Source organism: Oryzias melastigma, linkage group LG9 (genome assembly GCF_002922805.2).
Source record: "Oryzias melastigma strain HK-1 linkage group LG9, ASM292280v2, whole genome shotgun sequence".
In the NCBI taxonomy this organism is placed as follows: Eukaryota; Metazoa; Chordata; class Actinopteri; order Beloniformes; family Adrianichthyidae; genus Oryzias; species Oryzias melastigma.
Genome location: NC_050520.1, coordinates 6,308,944 through 6,328,805, shown reverse-complemented (window position 1 = coordinate 6,328,805; position 19,862 = coordinate 6,308,944). Strand labels below are relative to the sequence as shown.

At 41.1% G+C, this 19,862-nt stretch overlaps 1 protein-coding gene across 3 annotated transcripts in view; it reads right to left on the bottom strand.

Moving 5' to 3' along the window:
• Window positions 1–19,862, bottom strand: part of slc20a2 (solute carrier family 20 member 2) — a 46,331-nt gene that overhangs the window by 9,524 nt on the left and 16,945 nt on the right. The window contains exons 1-9 of one of the 3 annotated variants that reach the window (XM_024274833.2): window positions 18,130–18,243; window positions 9,988–10,558; window positions 7,755–7,895; window positions 7,090–7,175; window positions 6,407–6,503; window positions 6,209–6,328; window positions 4,170–4,406; window positions 2,295–2,925; window positions 2,023–2,208 (exon numbers count right to left, since the gene is read on the bottom strand). In XM_024274833.2, coding sequence (XP_024130601.1) covers window positions 2,023–2,208; window positions 2,295–2,925; window positions 4,170–4,406; window positions 6,209–6,328; window positions 6,407–6,503; window positions 7,090–7,175; window positions 7,755–7,895; window positions 9,988–10,276 — 1,787 coding nt within the window. In that variant the 5' untranslated portion in view covers window positions 10,277–10,558; window positions 18,130–18,243. Of the gene's footprint in view, window positions 1–2,022; window positions 2,209–2,294; window positions 2,926–4,169; window positions 4,407–6,208; window positions 6,329–6,406; window positions 6,504–7,089; window positions 7,176–7,754; window positions 7,896–9,987; window positions 10,559–17,122; window positions 17,381–18,129; window positions 18,244–19,862 lie in introns of those variants that run through there. The other 2 variants (XM_024274831.2, XM_024274832.2) reach the window with 2 other exon arrangements.

Sequence of the window (19,862 nt, the reverse complement as noted above, 5' to 3'; positions counted from 1 at the left end):
AAAAAAAAAAAAAAAAAAAAGTTGGCTGGCACAATTAGTCCATAATATGACTGGACGCATGCATGCATGCATGCATAGCAACCCTCATACAGTAAAAGCAACAGTGAGACCTGCGGGCGCAGAGCTCCGTTTCCCTCACATGCACACGCCGGAGGTTTGCGCACAAACATTCCTGAGCAAATGCGTGGGAAGACGAGACGAAGGGAGAGGAGGAGACTGGAAGGAAAGGATGACGGAGGAGCACTGAGAGGTGCAACACAAGATCCAGAACTTCTGTTTTCCGCTGCGATCCACAGAATCACAGATCAGATGCACGATAAACCAAAGTACAAAATGTTACTGGCATTGCATTTTTTTTACATCGTTTTAAAAACAAGAAGAATAAATGATTTAGAATTACAGTATTAAATAAAAAAATGGTCATGAACATAAATACAACAGAATCTCATCGCAATCCTAATCAAATTTGCCTCCTTAGTCAACAATTCATGAAGGAATCTAGCAGTTTAGGGATTCATTCTCTGCTTTTTTTATTTTAACATAACTGTTGCTAAACTGTTAAATAAAAAACTTCCAACACCCACTAAAATAAAAACTTTAAAGTCACAAATGTTTAAAAAATATGTAGCTAAAGAATACTTCTGTGACCATAGTAGAAACAGGTACCATTTGGAATTTATATGGTGCAGATTTTTACAAAAAATGGTTTCAATAAACTGGTGCTTCAAATTTTCTTTTTAAAAAGTTCCTAGGCAGCAGCATAATCTGTCAAAGAGCAGTAAATTTGTTGCTCGTGTGTGGGAGGAGCTACTGTCAAAAGTTTTCAGCCTCATCGCGACATGGAAGGATTGACTGTACAGTGTTCAAAAAGGTAGATATGTAGAACTTAACCCCATAGAAAATCTTTGGAGGGAGTTGAAAAATCACTGCTCTAGAGGAGATCTGCATGGAGGAATGGACCAAAATACAAGCAAGAGTTTGTTAGGACGTACTGTCAACAAAGGATAAATAAAGTATTGAGATAAACTTTTGTTATTGATCAAACACTTATTTTCCACCACAACTTACTAATTAATCCTTAAAACAAAAGTTAATTTCTGGATTTTTTTCTCACTTTGTCCCTTATAGTTGAGGTATACCAGTGATGAAAATTACAGGCCTAACTCATCTTTTTAAATGGAAAACATAGCAACAAAATACTTTTTTACCCGATTGAATATCTGATGTTGAGAGATATTACTGTCTCCATATCAATAAGAACAACATTAAGTTCAGAAGGAGAATGTTCAGATTTTCCTTCATGATTTTTGATTCCACACGTTGATTACATCATAAACGTGTGTCAAGTTCTTGATTGGTTGATGCAAAGTGAATTCTTTGGTTAAGATATATGAACTGTGACGATCTCATAAGGTGTGTCTGAATTTTTGGCGCATTGCTGCATCACCCAGAACACGGTCCAGCTGGACCAGGGATGCTCATCGCTAGAAAAGTTTACTCATCTTAAGCATGTGGGTTCAAATCCCACCATTGGCATTTTATTCTTTTATATATACACTCCCGAGCTAGAACACCGCACTGCGTCTGATGCTCAAAACGTGCCATACCAACTCTGACTGCGTCTGAAACTGGAAACCCCTGATGCACAAACCGCGTTCGGTATGAACGCAACTTTGTCCACGAAGTTGTTGAATTAGAATCTTTTGCTGTGTGTTAAAGCCTGCTGCCTTTTGACTGAAGCTCCACCCACTTTAATTCATCCTAATATAAGCCGACCTACAATCGCTGAAAAGATCAAATGTTTGGCTAGAATTTTACACCAAAACTGACTGTGATAAACATTTCCAAAATTAAGCCAAAGTGTATTTTTTTATAGTACTGGTAGCATATATGTCAGTACCAAGTTGAGTTTCGGTACACATCCCTAGATCATAGTGGGTTTTTTCTAAACACTATGAGAAGAACTTATCCGTACGGACATGAAGAGGCTCTCCTGTCACTCCTGTGTGGGGGCTTTCTCACCTTGAAGGAGTGATGGGTGTCAAATCTTTTCCCATTGTCTGGATGACGCGGCGCCCCCAAACCCACAGGCCGGCACAGATGCCCACACCGCCATAGAACAGCAGCCAGATGGGAGTGGCTGCATCCTGCATCACACCTCCTTGCTCGTAGATCATCCACAGAGCAACCAGCGGGCCGATGGCGTTACTGCAAAGACGAGGACGTTTAGATATTCCACACTTGATGTAATACAAGGTGGTAAAGTGAGAAAAAAAAAAGACGCCATCTGTCACCTGACGTCGTTGCCTCCGTGTGCAAAAGAGCCGAAGCAGGCGGTGAGGATCTGCAGGAAGTGAAACAGCAGAAACACCTCCGACTTGTCCTTCTCCTCGTGGTCCTCCAAGTCATCCAGCGGCTCTGGAGCTGGAGTTCCTTCTTCTGTGACCCCCTCCAGCTCCGTGGCCAGCTTCATCTCCACCCCGCCCTCCTCTGCTTCAATCTCCGCCTCGGCGACAGCGTTGCAGTATGACGAGTAGCTATCGTAGCGTATCCTCTTCTTGGAGTAAGACACGCTGTTGCTCCTGCCGCCTCCCTCCCCGACCAGCTTTTCGCCGTCGTCCCGGGACTCCGAGCGCTTGATGGGCTGGACGGGCATGCCGCATATGGCCGCCGTGTAGCAGGTGTAGCTGTTGTTGCGGCGCAGCAGCCGGTAGTTGTTGTCGGGCGCACCAGAGCTGGAGATGGTGCGCTCGTTGTCGTCGATGCGGCCCAGGTGGATTTTGTGAAGCAGGTCTTTGTACAGACCCGAGTCCTTGTGCACGGTGTGGTAGACCTGGCCGTCGCTGCGCGTGTGACCATCGAAGCTGAAGCTGCCGTTGGAGATGGGGGATTTAAGACAGCCGTTGGTCATCGAGTGAGTCCGACCTGAAAAGAAGACCGATTAATTCTGATGTCTGACCATCTAAAAGACAACAATTAAACTGAGATTTTGTAATTTGTCAAAAGGGATGGGTACAGAAACTAGTTTAGATTCAGGTACTTTGTTTTGGACACGTCAGTCACTTGTATTCTATTCAGTTTTGCAGTAGAAGTCTAGTTATGATTTTACCTTTCCAGCGATTACAGGTGAGGCCATTAGGGTGGGCGGAGCTTAAGTGAAAATGCTGAACACAAAACGAGCAAAAGTTTGGGTGTTCTTCACAGCAAAAGATTAAATCATTTCATGGCCTTTAAATGTTTTTGAGAAACTTTAATTTCATGATTTTATTTTTGGGTGTATTCAGACTGGAAATGTCCGTCGGTTTGGACAGAGTTCGCTTATTTGTTCCGGATCGAGTCCTGAACGTCAGACTGGCTTTCTACCGGTAACACCACGCGACTAAATATCTCCTTAGTCATTGGCCAGCAGCTAAGGGGGCGGGTCCAAACAGATGAGAAAGATAGACGTGCTGCTGTTTGCAAATGCTTGCCAGGATTTTTCCCTTATTCCAACCTTTTATTTTGCTGATGGATTTTGAGCGTCTGTATGAAGGCCAGGTCCAACACTTTTTACTGCAGCTTTGGTACCATGGAGGAATGCTGCATGACGGTTACTGGAGACGTTACGGCTACAGGTACACAAGCTAATAAATGTTTGTGACGTATAGGTTGTCAATAAAACTGAGAATGAATGCGGGTCACGTTAAAAGTTGTTTTATTGAGCCCCAATTCATCCAACCACATTTAAATGAGTTTCCGTGTCTCATCGTTGTGGTGTTATAACATTGTTTTTAAGAGAATTCTGTTGGAACTACAATCGAGCTTTTAGGATGACGTCACGGCAGCACCGTTACCACGCCGTGTAACGAAACACAGAAAAACGAGTAGGTTTTTAAAGTGGTGTTAAAATAAACCTAACTAGTAACAGAGCCAGATAGGATTGTAATTTTTTTTACCCTTTTTGGTATATTTTTAAAAAATAATTTTGAATCTGCATTTTGTATTACCTTGAGTTGTATCTGAGTGATATTAAAATTGGGACTAATACTTTGTACTTTTTCAGCACTGTAGTCACTACAACGGTTTCAAAAGTACCGGTTCAACACCAGTATTAGAATCCAAACGGTACCATCCCTATTAACCAATGCTTGAAAACGTAGTCAAACAAGTTTATTGAAGTCCAATGTTACCGTAAACTCTGCCGTTTGGCAGGACGTGACCTCCGTTCACCAGGTTGGTGAGCTCCCCGCTGGCGTCGCGGGGCCCTCGGTCGCTGCTGCTTCCTGTGAGCGGCAACACCGCCTCGTCTGTGCCCTTCGCCCCCGGTAGCTCTTTGAAGACCGGGCTCTCCTCCTCCTCCTCTTCAGGAATCTTATCCAGGCTCTCGTCAGAGATCCTGGACAGAGCCTGCTCCTTCTTTAACCGACCTGAAGGAGATCCAACAGTTACTCAACAATTCAATACGATTTTTTTTTAACTTCAAGAAAAAATTAACAGTTTTCTTTTTAAATAATGATTGTAAATCTTTTTCACCCCATTCAGGATACCAAAAATGTAAAAACACTACAGGGCATTGACCTCAAGATTTACCCCTGCTTGTTCTCCAGATACCCCTCCCCTACTCTCTAATGATCTGGATCAAGGAGGGTAACAACTTTAAATGACTCAACACGTGATCCAGGTAATAAGCAGCAGGTAGGATGTGGATGTTTGGAAAACAAGCAGGATGATGGATGGAGGTCCTGGTTTTAAAACACAGAGAAAATGACACCAAATATAAGTTGAATCAGACCTGGACAGTGATGCATCATCTGCAAACTTATTTTTCTCACATGTTAATGTGAAATTCAAAAGTTTTTGGAGCACATTCAAGTGTAAATGCAGCATGTCTGTGAAACCAAATGAACAGAAGGAATTTTGGACCACAGAGTCTCTAAAAAAGTCAAATTCAAGCACTTTTTCCAAATCTTTCCAGAATCTCCATACATGTTTATCACCTTTCAATCACATTAAAATACAAATTATATAACAGAACCTATCACTTTAATCTGTCACCTACATAGGCCGGTAAATATTCTTTATATCAGTTAATATCTGCCCTTTTAGCGATTATGTGTACTCAATAGATCACAACATTGCATGTTGACTTAACACTGAAAAGCTTTGTTTTCACTGAGCGGTCCGGTCCGGTTTAGAATGGTCCAGGCAATTCAGGCGAGCGTTTCCACTCAAAGTTGGACCGTCACAGCACACGCGGGGTAAAGCCAACAACAAAGAAGATCATTCTACAGCTTATTTTTTTCCTCTTGGCTTTTGGTACTTTGTATACACAAAGCATTTACTGATTGCAGGTGATGAAGAGGAATAGACACTTTCTTTTGTTGTAGTGAACAATCAGTGGGTTTCCACAGTAGCTGCACGCCGACCGTTTTATTTTTATTATGGACCTACAATCAACGGGGGCCCAGAAATGGCACGTTCGGACCAACTTAATGAATCCATTTTGTAATGGAGACACTCAAAATACCAGACTGGACCAGACTTGGTGAAAATGAGGCATAAGTGATGCTCCTGACACGCAAATTACATCTAGTGTGATTGGAACTTTAGAGTCGATGGGATTTCACTCAGACTAGGATTTATGCTATGAAAGACCAACAATTTTAAGCAGATGGATGAACCCCGACACCCTCAAGCCTGCAGGAAATTGCTCATTTTATCTAAGATTATTAGTTTAATAAGATTTTTTGTTAATATTGAGTCATCTGCCATTTTATTTACCTATTTCACTCTTGAGATTCTTTCAAAAATAGCCTGTAATGATGGGCATACATCACTATTAGACAGTAGAAACAACAGTTTGAGGGGAAAATTTATTTTATTTCATTCAAAAAACCCTTTTTTACACAGTCCATCAGCAGTTTGAGGATTTAGTTTTTCTTCAATAACATGCAGATGTTTCCAATCTGTCAAAATTATGACGGTGAGTAAAACTGTTTCTGTATCAGTTACTCTTTTAGAGAATTAAGGGTTTGGTAGGACAGACCTCATTAGTCTGTCAGGGCTGTAACGGGCTTCTGTGCAAGAAGTTCAAACTAAATCCTTTTGGTGCTTTAAAAGCTCAGGCAGAAGCCAAAAAAAGAAGTGTTTCAGCTGTTCCCTGCCAGAGGAGAGACCCTCTGACAGTTGGGTTTTTAAAGAGACCAGGCACAGACAAACAGAAACCTACTTGCTATTTTCTTCCGCATCCAAGGACAGACGCATTTCCAGACCAAGCCGGCGCAGACCAGCGACCCCGCCAACGTGATGAGGAAGATGGCCCACACCGGTAGCATCTCCAAGCCAAGCACTACAGTTTATGAACAGACAAAGCTAGTAAGAACATTGTGTTTGATTCATTCTGGGAATGTCATCAGCCAGCCCTTACATGGGGCTCCGGTGTACATGATGGAGAATGTGTTGATCCCGATGGTGGAGGCGTAGAAGAGAGGCAGCGCTCGCAGGCCATTAGGGACAGAATCCTCCTGAGTAACGCATATAAATAAATTATGTCAATTTGGCCTCAAATAAACTATAATAAACATTCCATGTTTAGCAATAAAACAGTTTAGATATTTAAAACACAAGTTTAAACTTTTTTAATACTTAAACATGTTCACACTAAGCTACAGCAAATAAACTGCAGGAGAAGCAACAAGCTCTTCCTGCAATCGATGCAGCAGCTCCACAGGACGGTTCCTCCACCGCAGCAGTGACCTCTGGGTGGACTGCAACACTTCCCTGCTGCTCCGCACCAGTCTGCCTCTTACATAACAGATTTGCTGCTGTTGCCAAATCAAAAGGGCTTTATCTGCGTGCAATTCTCTGGACAGGTAAGGTGTACTTGAAAGCCCGTGTTTACTTTTTAGGTTTGAGCTCACGTGGACGTCTCACTGTACATGTGGAGAGTTCAAAAGTTTATTTGCTAAATCATGCACCAACAACACAGATGGTTTTCATTGCTTTGATTTATTGGGTCGGAGTTCTTTAGTTGCCAAAATGTTATCAAACCATAGAGAGAAAAAAAAAAGGTGGATTTAGAGAAACGGAGGTAAGAAAATATTTGCCCACCTTGTTGAGGATGAAATGTCTGATGAGCAGGAAGAGGAAACCAGACATGAGTCCAGAGAGCAAAGGAGAGATGAACCATGAAGCCACTGGAACATCAAGGAAACACATTTTAGTAAACAACAAAATAATAAAAAGGAATAAAAACTGCAGTTACTAAAGTCTGTTCCTGGTTTTCTTGTTCTCCTCACACTCAGTTCTTAATGAGTTCTTATGCTACAGTAACATAGGGATTAGGTCTGAGCTTTGTGTTTGCAGGAGCACAAAAGTCTAATCTGACATTTAACTTCAAATATTGTGATTTTGGATTTAACGGAGCAAGAAAGCCCTCATGAATAAAGTCACATGCACCCTTATGGGGGAGTTGACCTGTACAACTTCTGTGGGTTTTTGGGTTTTCTGGGCCTGTAAAGGGGAGTACAGAAGAACGGTCTCATTTTAAGGGGAGCGCAGGTGTGTCTTACAGTTAATTTGAGACTCAAAGGAAAATGGAATGTACATATGTCGTGCATGTGGTAAGCGTGTCGTGAAGTATTTGTATGCAAAATGCAAGTTACATGCACTTATGATGTACGTGTGAGGCTGTCGTACAGCATGAAGTGGAAGCTACCTTCATTGGAGGGCTATAAATCACGCACACGTCTTCACATAAAGTTTTAAATCGTTACCAATTTTAACAAGCTGCATCCACTGCACGCCCTTTGTGCCGATGGCCACCATGGAAAAGCCGATGGTCGCTCCAACAATGCAGTGAGTCCCGGAGATGGGGAGTTTGAGGAAGGAGGCAATTAACTGCCAAACAGCCGAGCCTGTGGACAAACAGAGAAAAATGTCAGGAAGATGATGATAAAACTCAAAATGTTTAAAAAAAAAAAAAAAAAAAAAAGTCATCTAAATTGTTCATGTTTGGCTGGAAGGAACACTTTTTTTTCCTTCAGACACTAACTGTTCTTATAATGCAGCTCCACTCAGTCGATAAGACAATTACTGAGTGAAGGCCAAATTTAGACCACATCAAAAGATTTGTACAAGTCAAAGCAGGTAAAATGAGCCGGCATTGTTCTAACAATGTGTTTGTGTGGGAATAGAAACACACATCGCCTCTTCAAAGCTATAGACGCATCACAAGAAACACAGAAGCAGCACCGGTTTGTCAGATTCTGACAGGAAAGTCCTTCAAATGTTTTTTTTTTCTGTCCTCATGTCTCCGCATGTCAGACCAGAGTGACTCAAGCAGCATGGTTTTAAAAGTTGGCCTCCTGAAAGTGGGTAAACGGGTTTAGACCAAGAGAAGAGCAAAGGTTATTTATGCAAGGCCTGCAAAAAACTGGACTTAGTTTTTAATAATAATTAAAAAATTATTTTCAGAAAAAAGAAAAACATGTCTTTTTTTTTTTTTTTTTAATAAAGACATCCAATCATGTCCCAGTTCTGTATAAACAATATGCTAAACCAGAAAATTTCCTGTTGAAGTCCAGAAGAAATAAATGTTTAAGGTTTTACAAGCACCATCTTTTAAGAAACAGCCACGCCTGATTATGTCCACCATACTAGTGGTCCCCAACCTTTTTCAGGTCATGGGTCAGTTTAATGCTGGACAATATTTTCACTGACCGGCCTGTACAGGTGGGCATTCCATTTAGGGGAAAAAACAATTTAGCCTCAAGTTTCTCTTAAATTTTGTGGAAAAAGTTCATCTTCATCCTTTGTAAAATATCCATAGTCAATATAAACTTTATTTGTACACAAGGGGTGGTCCCTCAAGTGTGGGTCTCCCTGTGCCGGTCCCCAGCCCCGATCAAATACAGGGTTGTTAGGAAGGGCATCCAGAATAAAAAATCTCTTACAAACCACATATGCGACTCAGTGAAAGCTGTGGCGAGCCCTGACAGGATGTGGCTGAAGGTGAATAAATATAGTGGAAACCATTAAAAAAGAAAAGCAGACAGGATGTTGCTGAATTTCATGCATCATTATATTAATATTGTGTTTGGGAACAACTGTCACAATAAATCCAAATTTGAGACAAAGACTCACTTTTTTGTGTTAAGTGGATTTCTTTCTTTTTAAAGTCAAAGGCTCTTCTTCAGTTTCCTCCCCGTCTCTTTTCTGTAAAACCAAATATTCCAAAATACGCTCATTGTTTCTTAAGTTTGCTAGCTTTGGGATTCCAATTAAGTGGTCGGTGCAGCCGCTTTAAGAAAGTAGCAGATGTATTTTTCCACACGAGACCAAGCGACCTGACATGCAACAAGAGCGAGTCGAATCAGATGGGGAGAATCCAGTAGTTTTCCAAAATAAAACTACCTTCAGAATCAGATTAAAAAACTGAAACATTTTTATTTTTTTCTGCGGCCCAATACCAACTGTCCCACGGACCAGTGGGGTTGAGGACCACTGATCTATGGGCTTCCTTTGAGTAATATACCTTTATTTTTACCCTCTGAAGGGGCTTTTGCTTCACATGATTTAGTAACAATGAGTAACTTTACTGGGATAAGAAGAGAAGACAAACAGGACCAGGAACGGAAGCTACACCAACAAACTCAGATTCAATACAAATGTCCTCATGCAGCAAATCCTGACAGTTTGGACATTTTGCAAAAAATAAAAGTACTTCTGACTTTTCACCCAATTCAGTCCATGATTTCTGGTCTGGATTGCTTAAGAATCAATTACCTTTACTGATTGCATTTAGGTGCTCAAATTACCAGGATTTTAATAAGAAAAGTAATTGGATCGTGCACCTTAAAGCTCCAATAATACATCTGACCTTTTTAGAAACGGTAAAAACATGATTAGGTCTCTATCAGATTCCTGCTGAGCCTTTACCAGAAGAGATTTTTGACCCGTCAGATTAAAGCTCATGCGGTGCAGGAGGGACAGGGATGTTTAACTTACCGACCATGGCGCTGACCTCGCCTGCCATGAGGATGGGCACGGTTTCGTTGTAGAGGGTGACATCGATGATGCCCTTCCTGATCGTCTCTCCCACTTTAGCTCCGAGTAGTATTGAGCCCAGCGTTTCAAAGATGGATGCCAGGATGCAGGCCTGCTTCAGAGTGACCACACCGGACCCCACCGCCGTGCCAAAAGAGTTGGCCACATCGTTGGCGCCAACCGAAAACGCCAGGATAAAGGCAATGACGAAGCCCAGAATAACCATCCACAGATACGACTCCAACTCCATATTGAAATGATTCTTTTTGCACCACAAAATTAAAAATCCAAGCTGGAGAAAAAAAAAATCTTCGATGTAGTAAAAAGGGAAAAAGTGCTCTGTGCCTTTTTATTAGGAGGACCCCAAGTAGACTCCTTTTCTTCGTCCCCTGTTTAGAAAGAGTTCGAGGGGAGAAGCACAGCTGCTAACTAAGAGTCTGGAGCCTAGTCCAAAGACTTGAGACTAGTGATGGTTTCAGCACAGAGCATTCCATAGTTTAGTGTGAGGCAGCCTGTCTGCACGATCCTCCACCTACAGGAGACAAAAGACGGAAACAGATTAGTGGGTAAGCCATGATTACCGCTATCTCACAACGCCTCCATGTGATGGAATGCGACTGAGAAAGATGGGAAAGGGAATTCTATGAACAAGAGTTTAAAAAAAAAAAGCCCAAAAAGTAACTTTTTCTCCCCATTTAAAAAAATCTTATTCTAGACAGAAGCTGCAACAAATCTCAGTCGAGTTTTGCTTACCAGTATGTTCATTAGAAGTTCACCTCTAAGTTGTGGGCAGGACCGTTACTGCAGAACAACCCCGTCCCCTCTTCCAGTCACCCTTAACTGAGAGCTCTGTTTACACTCTACTGCTAGCTTACAGCCCCTCACACCCACAACCTAACACTACCAGCTCAACAAAAATGGTGAGCAGTAGAGGAGCTATGCAGCTGTACAGTTTTGAGCTCTAGTTGTCTATAAGTGGATGAATCAGAATTAATTATTTGAATAAAGTAAGGCTCAGAAGTGCTATTTAAGGGTAATTTTCTTAATGCATGTCCTCCATAAGAAAAATGTCACAAGAACATCCTAAAAACACCAAAAAACAAACAACCTCTTCATGGTTAAAAGCTCCTTTTTACACACATTTCCAACAATCTGGTGAAACTGAACAAGATCATTTGAATATTTTTTGCCATTTCTAAGAATGCAACTCCAATAAGTCAAACTGAACAACTAAAAACCACAATCAACACTATAGTGGATCTCAAGTGATACAACCAAAGCTGTACATTTCACTGAGTTTGCTGCACGTTTCAGGGAAAAAAAAAAATTCTTAACAGAAATTTCCAAGATAGTTTCTACCCCCCTTCTAGGAAAAAAACTGAATCAGAAAATTGATTTATGAGTCCACAGTTTGATTGATAATGGATTGTGTAGAATTTCCATTTAAAGCCCAACTTTAACCATATGTAAGCGGGACCCAGCCCCTCCCTCTCCCTGTCGCTGAGAGCTCCGTTTGTGCGCTCACTTAGCCTCAAGCTAACATTAGCGCCACAAAAATGACGACTGGATTGGAACAATTTAGTCGAACAGTTTTGAGCCAGATTTTGATACAGTGTTAAATGCTCATCGTGTCTCGCACATCTAAGCGTGAACAATGCAAACAATCTATCATATCCCTAAAATATCTAGTAAAATATTGTATTTCATGACAGCGAACTTCCTTTAGTAACAGTTTACAAACAATCCAATGCAGCTGGAATGACCTTTTGTACAGACCAGCATTTCATTGAAGCAGATTTCTGTCAAGACATGCCAAGTATGACATATCGTCTTCTCGTTTTGCCACCAGGCTGCTCAGTTACAGTCACTGGCAGAACACTGGCCAGATCAATGATGGACTTTAACAGGGACGTAGCCTCGAGCTACTTCTGTTCAGCCTCTGCTGATTGCCCAATCGCCTGAAGTTTGTCCTTTTAGAGCGCAACACGCTCCAGGGGAAAAGGGAGGACACTTTAAATAGCCAAATTAGTTGATCACAGCCTGGACTGTGTGATAAATTAAAATCAGACCATTCCAGAGGCCTGCTGCCAGGGCTCTCACTGCAACTGTCTGGAGACGGATGCAGAACTGCTTCCAACATTACAGCAGACCTCTACACAGCACACTCTTTACATTTGCTGCAGAAGGGAGGGTTTCGGGAATTTGAGAAGCCTTAAAGCAGCAAAAATCCTGTTTCCAGGACATCTTGTGACGTCTAAATCTAGTCTGAAACATTCGATTCCATTAAACAATTGAATCGGAGCATCTCTATGACAGTTTTCTTTCTTTTTTTGCACGTTTGCACGGCAGATTATCCCAAAGTCAAACAGAATCTGCTCTTTCAGCCTCAGTTTGGCTGCAGCAGAGCTCCCTGTATGAACGTTACACAACACTTCTGTAACAAGCTACGGAGAACACGTTCAAAAGAAAATTGAGTCAGAAAAAAAACTATGCCGTATAGTTTGAAGTTTGCAATGCAGTAAGGAGATCAGCAGAGGCCCAGAAATCATCACCAGGACACAAAAAACAACATGGAAAACATCTTTTCCAGCCATTTTTCACTTTGCGTTAATAAAACGGCAAAAGAAAAATACATTTTGTAAGATAATTGGATGTTGCAATGGAGAATAGAAAAAAACATTTTCATTTTACCAAAAAAGAAATAAATAAAAAAATAAATAAATAAAAAAAACACAAGGCCACCTACAGGAGTGGTTTGAAAAGCTCTACACCACCAATGACTCATTTTAGGTTCTTATCTCTTCTTTCTCCTTTTGTCTGTGTCTAATAGATGAGTAATGTGATTCATTTTAAAGGGGCATTGACAGCACGTTTACGTACACGCTTAATCCAGTTGTTGTTAATGGGGAGCGTTTGGTGGAAAACAGCTTGAAAGGCTGGACTAGTACATTCTCTCAGCGTGAACCGACTGTGCGCTCTGCACAGTGCGGGGGCATGCACATCTTTTCTAAATAACCCTCAGCCAGTAATGACGCACGCCTCCAAAGCCAGAGGTCCGCGTGGAACAGTTGAGGTCATTCGCCGCCATCCATTGTCATTTGCTAAACAGAAAAAAGCCGACCATTTGTCTCTATGTAACCTCTGCACGAGCCCGACCCGCACGGCAACACTGAATTCATTAAAGTCTTTTCCAATTTCCTTGTAATAAGAATCTCATTAGTAAACAAAATGAATTAAGAGAGATTAAGGATGACCTGTATCTCTACAATTAAAGAGTTATTAATCATTTGACTGTTTTATTAATCATTTCACAAAGAAATCTGCAAAAAGGTTGAGATAAAAAAATATCAGTTGATCCTTTTTATAAAAACTCAATAGCACACCTCAGGCAAAAACAGTGTTGATAAACAATTTGCTAAAAAGTCACAAAAACAAGTTTGGCTGCCACATAAATTCTGCTTCAGGGTATGCAGATCAAATTGTGACACGTCAGTGATTTTTATGTTGAATTTTGATGTGACGGACAGAAAAAAAACAAAAAGAAAACAAGTCTTTCACTGCCCACCAACCTAACTAAACCATTAGTGAGGTGCGTGTACTGGCTCTTCAGACTGCGCGCTAATGATAGGCAGGGGAGGCAATTGAAGCTGTTCCTCACCTCCAAAATATAGCTTAAAAATATAGAAATTAAATTTACATTTACGAGTTTCCTGATCAAATACATGAGAAATCGGCAGGTGAGGCAGCGTTAGTCCATGCTTCCCCTATGCCGTACACTGAATGAAGCTGTGCGTTACTGTTTCACTCCATCAACATAAAAGATGCTTTATTTTTTTATTACTTCATTTTTCCATTTCTCACCAATTGTCTGATTACATTGGTGCCAGTTTGTGACTCATTTAGTATTTTTATCTGCTAAAAATGTCCTTTAGAAATACAATAGGTGAGGCAAGCAGTATGCCTGCCACAAGGCAGAGGGCGCTGGTGACCCCAGAGAATGTGACACTGCCGCTATCAGTAGCAAGTTAAGTGCAGCCGTCCAGATATTCTTCATTCTATTTAGCATGATTTTCTAAATGGAGGATTACGTGTCTAAACTCTGGGATTTGTGGAGAAAAGTCACTGGTAGTGATCTTCATTGAGACAGAGAGACTTTTAAAACTGAAGAAAGAAAAGGAATACTTCTACAAACACGTTATTCATGTGTCTCCACAAGGAGAAGCGCACAGACTTCATTTATAAGTAAAAGTAAGTTAATTACAACAATTTGTGATTTTTTTTTCAGTGCTACACTTTGTAAAGCGAAGAAAAATGTTGAAATGAAAAATGAAAAACACTAACTGTTGTCATTCATACAGTGAATTAGCTACTCTGTAGGGTTCATAAGTTTGTAAATCTGAGTGATGACGTCAGTGCCTCACTAACCATGAACCTCACCGCACATTATTGCTAGACGCACATAATACACGAGAGCCTGTTGGATGCCTACACAAACTATGCTTCATTTGTCTAATATCCTTATTCCTAACAATCAGGCTCCAGGTAAGGAGCACAGACAGATTGGTTTGACAGTTTTTCATTTGCAAAGAACCCAGATCCACCCATAGTGGCACTTATGTCAAAGAAGGTTTAGCTGGTTCAAAAGATGTTTATAGCAGTCAAATAATTTCCAAACATTTCAGTTCTCCTTTTTGGCTACAACTCAATTACCAGCTTACATTTCCCCACTCATATTATGGGCATGCAAACCACTTCCAACACAATAAAGAGTTTTCCTTATTTAATCTAGATCAATGAAGAGGTTTCACTCAGCTATGAAGGTTAGAAAACTAATCTGATCCAATGATTTTCTGTAAAAAAGAACATTAGAGCAAGACTAGCATGCGCAACAAATATCATCATTCTCTGAAATAAAAAAAATGATATGAAAACTGTCCAAAAGTACTTATGAAAATTGTTCTTTATCAGCTGGCTTTAGGGAGTGGAGTTTTAGCAAATTTAGATTTAGATTATTAGTCTAATCCGTGTACGCATGTCCATAAGTATTGCAGTTTGTTTACAATGAGAAGAATGATGCTTTGGACAGCAGTTCCAGAAAGCTACTAGCACACCATTTTAGTAATCAGGTTCAATGTTCTATTAGTTCAGAGGTGCCCCCTCATCTACAGGGTTCCAGACTCACTTTGTGCTCTGGGTGCATCAGTGCTTTGAACTTCTTTTTTGAACAAACACAAAAGTTAGGTGCCCCCATATTTTCAACTGCACAGCATTTATTACCAGCACAGTTTTACAGGGTCACTTTTTGTTCTTTAATTGCAGTCCATTTGCTGCAGCTGACAGGGAGAGGGGATGCTCAGGCAGTGCTTTTATCAACGTCAAATGTCTTTTCTAGATGCTTTTCAAAATGTTTTAGACGCAAACAATGTGCCAGCAATGGTCTTCCTAGGTCTTTACCATAAATGCAGTACATTATATTATGGGCTTTTTGTATCCGAGTGGTCAAGCCTCTCTCTGGACATGTATACAACCAGAGAATATGGAATATGTGGAAACTACGATGTTTCCATATAGTTTACTTTGGTTTAACCCTTTGTAACACCACAGTGCTAGCTCCAGGCAGCGTTTACAGTCTTTTAACTAGTGTAAGGCCCAATCCGAATTCTTCCTTTCCCTCCATTTGAAGGGGAAGTTTAAGTGCAAGTTGTGAAATGTATTTTTTAAATTTTACCCTTCAAGCGGAGCGATACAAAGTCTTCTGTCACGAGGGTAAAAAGCGTTGCGCTGAGAGGCGATTTGCTTCACGTGGGTGTGCTCTGAACCACAGAAGTTTACATTTAAATGTAAGTAATGACTTTTTGTTGTAGCATGACCTTTTAAAAGTTATCCAAGTGCTGGCAGCTCTGCGCTAACGTAGCTGACCGGAGACTTTTGATGATGTCATTGAGTGGGAGTGACGTCCGAATTCGAAGACAGTACTTTTCCATATCTTTGCGCTTGGAGAGCTAAATGTAGGGGTAAGGGAGAAGCCGTATGGGTAAGGGAAAAATTCGGATTCGGCCTTGCAATAACTTCTAATTTTACAGAATGATCTTAATCTTTAAACAGGCCTGAACAATCCTAATTAAAAAAAGTTGTTAATCTGTTTTTAAATCTGCCATCATCCTCCGACGCTACATTCACAGCGTCAGAATGTACAAGTCAAAAACACAGAAATATCTAGACCTTGAGGAAGAGGTTGACTCACGTCTTCCACCATCCCTGATTGGTTTATACTACAACCTGGGCTTAATGTGTGTTGTTGAACTACAGAGATATTATAACTTTAACAGGGACTACAGCCCTTATAGAAAAAACAGCTATTATTAGAATACTTTTTGCATAACTAACCGTTCAAGCCAATTCCTATAAACTAATTTAAACAGAAGCTCACCTGACTCCAGGTTATAATCACCTACCGTTTTGTTCGTTAACAAAAAATCCCCAGAGGAAAACTGCGTCTCACAGACAGGTTAGAGGAATTTCAAGAGCCCAGATTATTTATATGCAAGTTAAAATTAGGCGTTTTATTTTCAGACACAAAACTCCACTCATAGTCCAGCACCTACTTTCCCCCCCAGCGTTTATCCTGTGACAGCACCAGCCTCTGGTGGCATGTTGAACTGTAAAAATAAACTTGTGAGCAAACTGCTTACTGCAGTTTCTTTCCTAACCGTTTGCCGCCGCTGCTGAAAAGCTCTCATTAATCTGCCTGTGTTGCCACTGCACCACAGCTGGTGCAAACACTGTCACGAGCTAAAGCCTGCATTGAGACGCAGTTACGCTTTCCAAGCACTGATTAACACTCCCCCTCCGTTCCTTTAACCAGTCAACCCATCTTCTGTCGGCACATGCTGAAAGACCATGACGACTCTCAGCAGCGTCTTTTCTGATTTGTTCCACCTGAAGCTTTAAAAATCCTGCTGTCTGTGCCGCCAAGGACGGGCCGTTCACGTCTAACAGACGCCAAGTTCAAATAAACGACTTGGGATCAAGGACGATATTTACGACAAACTAGCAGGTACAGTATAAGAGCAGCAGAGCACGAAAAGCTACTCACCTTCATGTCTCCTCACCTCTGAGGAGCCAGAAATGACAGCGATGAATGTCAAGGGAAACAAGACGATGGAGTCAGCATGCACTAGACTTGAGATAAAATTAGGAGGAGAGCTGAAAAGAGATGAGTGGAGGGAAAGAGGAGGTTTAGAGAGAAATCAGCAGGTTGTGGAGGTGTTGCAGGACAGAAAAGGAGAGCGCAGGCTAACAAGCTAGAGGGAGACGGAGAGCCACTCAGCCGGCTGAGTCTAGACGGTCTTTGAAAGAAACGTATCTGCATTCATTGCACAAACGAGCCAATGAGAAATAAATGTCGCAGGAGCCGTGCTGCACTGCTGACTGGCTGTCAGCGTGCAGAAAGGAGGGACGGGCTGAGCGCAGCCAATGCGTGTAAGGGGAACAACTGACAAGTGAAGGTTGTAAAGTGGCTGTGAGAGGGAAAAAAATGCAGATCAATTCAGAGGTCACAAACTTTTCCTTCTTTACTTCTGACCCAACACTAGTAGATTTGATGCCTTGAAAGGACAAACATGCGTCAAACAGTAACGCAAAAGCTGCCGGCTTTCAGATTTCATATCATCAATCTATTCAAATCAAGGGAACTAACTTTTTCCTGGCAACACAGAAACTCACAGCATTGACACAACTACATACTGGAATCCACCCATCACTTCTCACTGCAGCAATTGTTCCTTCAAGACAGGCTTAACAATATAGCTCTATGCTGCTCGGCTTCAGAATGCAGTGAAAAGAATATTCACTGACGGGATGAAGAAATCCGTCTGAGCTCTCTGTGCTGCAACTAAAGTAATTTCTTCACATTGAGGAACTTCAACTAAAAAGACTAAACCCATAAAACTGATGGACATTATGACAGCATTTTAAATACGTGTAGAAGTCACATTGCCATCTTATAATTGTTACACAAGGTACTCAGCATAAATAAAAACTATTATTATTCCAATATTTATTCGCAAACGCATCAAGCCGACACAGCTGAGGTTTCATTACCTTCATTTTCCTCTCAGAGATAGAATTGTTCCGATAATTTCCTAAACCCAGAGGACTAACGTCGTGTTCGTCAGAGTTCCTGCAGTTTCCCCCTCTATCATCTACCCTTCTGTCCTCCAGCAAACTGCCTGCAAAAAGCCAATGTGCGTCAGCTGCACCTGCTGCCTGTGACTCTGCTTCACAGCGGGGAGGCGCTGTCTCTTACAACGCAAACACACACAAACCCCACGTACACACTGTGCGAAGTCCGGATCAGTCAGCTTGCGATGGGAAGGAGGGGGGTCTCTTAAGAATGACAACAACGGGGCATGTTTCTCTATAAACCATCTTCAAAGGTTCCTCGTACATAAAATTTCCATAAACACTTCTTCTGCAACAAAAGAGGCCAACTGTCAAACAGCAGATGCCACAAAACAATAGATTTATGGAGAGCTACAGGAAGAAAAAGCACTTGAATCCAGTTTAATCTGAATTTGAAACTTGTTCAGTTTAGCTTCAAATCTTGAAGTACTGTTTCCATGAACTGCAAATGCAATTCTGCAAGGTGACACATGCAACAGAGACGTCTCTAATGAGGAGTGTAACAGAATGCTAATGATAAGATGTTTTCAGGGTCACTGCTACTGTTTATGATCAGACGGTCATAAACTACTGAAAGTTAATCATCAACATGTTTAAGTTGATTTCCAAAGTGTTATGAGCTGCAACAGATCTGGGGTTCATCAAGAAAAGTAGTATTTTTAAATTTTAAGCTCAAGTGTGGTGTTTTTAACATGTTCTTGTGGCATTGTTCTCATGATGGAGAACATGCGGCCATCTAGTAGTACAGTTATAGCCAGATACCAGCTCGGAAAAGAGAAATTAAGACGTTAATGGATCTATTTGTGTGCAGAATAAAGTGGAGCAGAGAGAAAGAAAAAAAGCCATTGAAAAAGTTCTTTTGAGACACAGTAAGTGAAATCAAAGGACCAAAGTCTCTCTGTTCCACTTTATTCTGCACACAAATAGATCCATTAAGATCTTAATTTCTCTTTTCCGAGCTGGTATCTGGCTATAACTGTACTACTAGATGGCCCCAATATTGTTCACCATTTTTGATGATCCTCTAATGTTGGTTTGGGGTTATAAGGAGCTATGAGCTAGTGGAAAGAGTGTCAACAAAGGGACTATGGGATATCAGTAAAAGCTTACTTCCACGCCAACAGTCCCACCCACGACTCAAATTTCTGATGAACTCTTGCCGCCCTGCACAAGCCTCATCGCAGAAAAGGACAGTTTTTTTTTATTTTATTTTTTTATTTTGTCTTAAAACGGCATAATCATGACTATGGAACCACTGGGAACACTTGCAAAACAGATCCAAATTTATTAAAAGTAGGACTATATGACAAAAAGAACATTTTGCTTTAAGCAATAGAAAGAAACACATTAGTTTTGATGGGAGTTAAATCATCAGTAGGGATGTTTCCAACCTCAGTTTGCCAGTTGCAGCAATACAAAATTAAAACAAAAACAAACAAACAAGCAATTGCCTAGCATCAAATGTCAAGTTGAGCAACACTAAGGCCAAAACTAAATTCTTCCCCCGCCAAAATGGAGAGTTAAGGAAAAATAGTGTCGTCTAATTCGGACGTGGCTCCCACTCGATGACATCATCAAGAGTCGCCGGTCGTCTACGTTAGCTAGTAGTTCTGAGGTTTATTTTCGGAGCTACTAGTGCTCGGAAATCCCCC